Here is a 5,238-nt window from a genome sequence, read left to right on the forward strand (position 1 = left end):
CTACCCCTATGAGCACCTCCGAGAGACTGAGCCGGCATATCATCTTGAGATTTACGAAGCCACCGTAGGCGCCTCGTCATCGACGGGAACGTCTCCTCCCACTGAAAGCGCATCGCCGGAAATCCTGAAATAAATCCAGGAATAATGCGAGCACTAGGATTTGAACCCTGGTGGGTTGGGGATACCACTGTCCACCTAACCAACTCAACCACAGGTTTGCGCTATCCTGGAGGATGCTAATCACGTTTCCTTTCACTGCCCCTTAGCATGCTTTACGAGAGGCTATGATGCGAATTGTTAGCCTGAACTATGAGCTACGAGCCATAGTGATGAGCTATGAACACGAGCGAGGAAGGAGCGAGAGGCATTGAATCTTGCATGAAGCTGTTTTTCTTTCTATATATTAGTATCAAGCTTACTTTCCACACAAAAGAAAAAGTGTCAAGCTTACTTTACAGCGATGGATACAGCTCCTTATATAGGAGCTTGATATTTCGGTACTCGGGAACAGGGTTTAAACCCACATTGTGTTGGCTGGAAAGAGGGGCCACGATCTAGAAGGTACATTGGGCATAAAATTCGGTATGCGCGGAGAAAAAACGACCCGGATGAGTACGTGAGGAGCATTCACTGGTGAGGAGGGGAAGCGGACTCGTAGGTTTGGCGGAATCTTGAGGATGAATCTGGAACTTCAACGAGATAAGGTCGGTGAAAGACATTTTTTTTAAAAAGGAAGGTCGGTGAAAGACATGCGCATGCGCATGCGCCTTCTCCTCCAAGTTGATCGTCAGAGGTAAGAAGTTGAATCGAAGTTAACAGGAGCAGGACACTAAGGTACACGTGCATTCCTCCTCCTATAAATATAGCCCTACGTCCACGCCACGATCCAATCCCATCCTCCGCGGCACCCTCTCCATCATCTGCTTCCTCGCCGGGCGCCGGACGGCTGCCTTCGCAGGCTTCGCGGCCATGAAGCTTCCGCCGGCTGTTGTCTGTCTTCTCCTCATCCTCGTCTTCTTTGATGGTACGCACGCATTGCCCCCATGTCTTTCTTTCAGATGTTTGCTGCTAGCGTGCCGCCTTATTTTCCTTTTTGATATCTGTTGCTAGCGCTATATTACTACATCACTTGAATCTTGTCCCCTTCTTCATGTTCTTGCAGCATGCACGCACGCACGTACTGACATGATCGATCCATGTTGCAGCTGCTCGCGTGGAGGCCCGAGGCACACCTTCTGCCCAGGGGTCGAGGAACCAATGGTCCAGCATGTTCGTCTTCGGCGACGACTTCGTCGACAACGGCAACCGTCCCAACATCACCGGTGAAAAGACATCGCGCCAATGGAGCTACCCCTACGGCTCCTATCTCAACTCTCATTATGCCACGTCTCCTGTTTTGACCGGACGCTTCTCCAACTACAGGATGCAATCAGATTTTATAGGTACCTGTACTCAAATATTATTCAAGTATTTGGTTAGCTAGAGAATTTTATTATACATCTAGGTGCATGCATCCAAAATAATCCTTCCCATCTACTGCCTTGTCCTTGCAGCAAGGATGTTGGGTCTCCATGAAGCCCCTCCAGCGTACGAGCTCACAGAAGATCAATCTTGTGACTCATCTGGCATGACCTTTGCTTCTGGCGGCGCTGGTGTCTTCAAGGTGAAGACCAAGAAGGTGCCGACCCTTGCCGCACAGGTTCAAACTTTCAAGAGGCTTGTCAAGGACGGGGTCATCTCAACACATCAGCTTCACCGCTCCGTCGCGCTCATCGCCATCTCCGGCAATGATTACATGAGCGACTCCGACATTGAGACTGGCTTCTACACAAGCTTCGATGATGTAAGTAGTGGCTAGCATACTCACACATACAAGTTACACCGTCAATTAATATATCGATCTCCACCTTGCTAATTAACTTCTCCTGCGCGCAGCTTGATACTTATGTCGGAAACGTGGCGACTGAGATCCTAGATAATGTGGCGCAACTGCAGATGCTTGGTGTGAGAAAGGTGTTAGTAAACAACTTGCATCCCATTGGCTGCACGCCTTTGCATACTAGTTCAAACAACTACACCACGTGTGACCTTCTCGGCAATTATGGCGCATCCGTGCACAACAAGTATCTAAAGCAAATGCTTGAAGAAAGGGACAACGTTCACATACTGGATCTCTACACCGCTTTCACTGACATCATCAATCATGCCCCTGGTAAATACACATGTCCACGTGTATGTTGTAAGCCAAATCTGGTTTCTAATGTAGTATGAATTTGATTCTGTAACTATGCATAATTGTTTTTGTGCACGCATGCAGGTGGAGTGTCTGCTGAGTCCAAGAATTTCAAGGGCAAACTGACCCCGTGCTGCGAGAGTACCTATAAGGGAGGGTACTGTGGAGAGCGTAGCCATTCAGGGAAGCGCTTGTACGACCTGTGTGAAACTCCTGACAAGATGTTCTACTGGGACCAGACACACCCAACACATGCTGGGTGGGAAGCTGTAATGAAGGCTCTGCAACAGCCTTTGATGGAGTTTCTTGATGAGGACTACGTTGCATGATTGGCCTAAAAAAACTACGTTGCATGATGCGGCAGCTTGATGGCTAGCCAGTTGCTGGTGCAATATATTTTTGGTTAGCTTTATAAATGGCATGCGTGTTTAGGAAGAAGGTTGTGAGTTTTTTCCCTTTGTGTTTTGATGGCGTTTTATGTAATGAGACATGAACGGATGTTAATTTTCTCATGGTTTATCCCCTATATATTAGTTGATATTGAAAAATTGGTTGTATATGTGGGTGAATATCTAGCAGCAAATGAGAACGTGCTTGGGCTTAGTGAGATATAGCGTGCATGCATATGCATGGGTTTGAGCTCATGACAGGGTCAGTAAGATTAGACTCTAATCGGTAGACGTGTTCGTTCGTCTGCCCATGGCATCGTGCATGTTGGGGCTGCTATTATACGGCACGGTGCACATGTTAACGAAGGCCATGTTCGTCGAGGCGAAGCCGTTGGGCACTGAAAAGAAGGCTGATGAAAGGTGTTGGATTGACCAATTGTCTAGGCCTTGCGCACATTGTTTGCTAGCTAGGACGAGGTCCCAGAAAAGATTTACGTCTCAAAGACTGCATGGTAACGCTTCCAAATGATCGATCTTCGCTCAGGTGTTTGCTCGGGGCCGGCTTTCACGTCTTCACCATGCAAACACTAGATTGAGCTATTTAGACTATACATACAGTAGCGTTGCTTGTGTATGAACTACATCTTGTCTCCACGTTTTGTGAAATCATACATGTATATACCGTGCCTTGTTTTGTGCAAATGATATAATAAAATATCACGGGGATGGTAGGGAGTTAGTTCTAACTTTTTTGTAGCGAACTGACTTGGCATGTGTTCTTGAATTTATTGTGTTTCTTCTAGTTTTTTTAGTAATTTTCATTTAGCGGGAGACGAATTTCCTCGACCACGACGCTTATGCGGTGACTTCATGTATCTCAAGATCTGTTTTTCGGTCCCTTGGAGGTCTTTATAGGGGTACTGTGTTCTGCTCGTGCTCTGTGTCAGTCAACCAAGGTTGTTTAGGCTATGGTGTATACAACTCGAAGACAGTACGGGGCCAAACCAATACGGTGCGACACAACGTCTCTATAGGTCTAGTTTTAATATAATCATTAACATTGTATTGCACAAGTTATTTTGCTATATACCTAATAAATTATGAGGAACGTGTATCATCGACATGTCTACAAGTAAAAATGACTTGATGTATTAAAAAACGAAATTTTATTCTGACTTGGAACAATGACCAAGGCAAAATCTAGTCTATGTATACCTACACCTCTTTTTTGGATGGCTGTACACGTACACATCAGCTTGTCAAATCAAGAAAAAAAAATCCATGACAGCTATACCATGTGTATACACATAGCTGATTGTGTAGAATATTAGCTAAGAGCTGCTACGTACATTGACACTCAGAAGATTTGAAATAACTTGGATGCCAAGATCAAGTAGATTACACACGACTGTTTTTATAAGATATGTATCATGTTCACATCTTTAAAGACTCTGTTTACTAGACTAAAAAGTGAATAACATCAGTGTATATTTTGTGCATTGATAAATATAGTTTGAAACATGTGTGTGGAGGAGTAAATCCACGTACATGTCACCATGATTTCACTTTTTATATATTATTATATGTGATTCTTATGTCATGTTCAATAAATTAGCATTTATTTGAATGCACTACCAATAATTATCATCCATTTCTGTTGAATATATTGTGTAGGTGTATATTGTGTCTTGGGCCCATCTCCTAGTTCCTCTGTATAATTGATGTTGTGACCCCCCTTCTGTACTCATATATACATGCCTGGTGCACCGATCATTTTATTGTGTTGCACAGTCTATTTTTTTCCTTCTACATGGTATCAGTTTAGCACGTCGATCCTAACCCTATCTTCCGCTCCTCTAGCGCCGCCGCCGCAGGTCCTTGCCGCCGCCGCGCCATCCTCTTCGCGCCGCCGCCGCATCTCACCTTCCTCCGTAGCCGCCGCACCTCCTGCCATCGCTGCACTTCTTCTCACCCGGCCCAATCGCTAGCTAGTCAACTAGATCGCTAGTCAAATCCATCTAGCTGTGTGCCTGGGTGCTTGCTAGTCATCCAGATCGTGGAATCCATCCAGCTGTGTGTCTGGGTGTTTGCTAGCTTATACGTGCCCGTGTGCTTGGTTGGCCGCCGCCGCTTTCTTTTTCTTGCCCTAGCCGCCGCTGGCCCCCGCTGCTATGGCCTCCCCTGGCTCCTCTATCTACGGTTCCTACACCATGCCCGTCATGCCCATGCAGCATATATAGCCGGGTGCGTCAGCCCCTGACGTACGCATGCAGGCGAGCGTGTTTGCTCCCTTCGCCCACGTGCAGCAGCCGGGCGCGTCCGCTCCCTTTGGCCAGATGCAGCCGGACGCCTCTGCGGCTCTACTCGCCGTGCCGATGGCCGGCGGACATACTCCGCCGTCCCGGTTCAGCCCTACGGCGGCTTTACCTCGCTGCCGGTCTCACTGTCATGGGACACTACTTCCTTGGCCGCCCTGCACTCGGCCCCGTCCCCGCCGGCGCTTGGTACGGGCGGCTCTTGGTACATGGACTCAGGCGCCACCGTCCACATGACATCTCATCCCGGTACTCTAACCTTCTCCACTCTGGTTCATACTCCTACTTGCATCACCGTTGG

At 47.3% G+C, this 5,238-nt stretch overlaps 1 protein-coding gene across 2 annotated transcripts; it reads left to right on the top strand.

Moving 5' to 3' along the window:
• The first annotated feature begins 969 nt into the window (after positions 1 to 969).
• Positions 970 to 2,562, top strand: LOC125520720 (GDSL esterase/lipase At3g09930-like). 2 transcript variants are annotated; one of them, XM_048685708.2, is made up of 5 exons: positions 970 to 1,024; positions 1,206 to 1,442; positions 1,554 to 1,843; positions 1,936 to 2,212; positions 2,318 to 2,562. In XM_048685708.2, the coding sequence occupies exons 1-5, from the start codon at positions 970 to 972 to the stop codon at positions 2,560 to 2,562; spliced, it is 1,104 nt and encodes a 367-aa protein (XP_048541665.2). The 2 variants fall into 2 exon arrangements, with proteins under 2 accessions (XP_048541665.2, XP_087391782.1); XM_087535656.1 differs by having other exon boundaries at positions 970 to 1,021; positions 1,197 to 1,442.
• The last annotated feature ends 2,676 nt before the right edge of the window (positions 2,563 to 5,238 follow it).

This window comes from Triticum urartu, chromosome 7A, assembly GCF_056163025.1.
Source record: "Triticum urartu cultivar PI428250 chromosome 7A, HENAU_Tu73, whole genome shotgun sequence".
NCBI lineage: Eukaryota > Viridiplantae > Streptophyta > Magnoliopsida > Poales > Poaceae > Triticum > Triticum urartu.

What these genes read in the sequence shown, in the direction of transcription:
- LOC125520720 (XM_087535656.1), top strand. Translation starts at nt 970, where the DNA reads ATGAAGCTTCCGCCGGCTGTTGTCTGTCTTCTCCTCATCCTCGTCTTC. An exon ending in TCTACACAAGCTTCGATGAT is followed by an intron (nt 1,844 to 1,935) that starts GTAAGTAGTGGC and finishes TCCTGCGCGCAG; the next exon opens with CTTGATACTTATGTCGGAAA. An exon ending in CATCATCAATCATGCCCCTG is followed by an intron (nt 2,213 to 2,317) that starts GTAAATACACAT and finishes GCACGCATGCAG; the next exon opens with GTGGAGTGTCTGCTGAGTCC.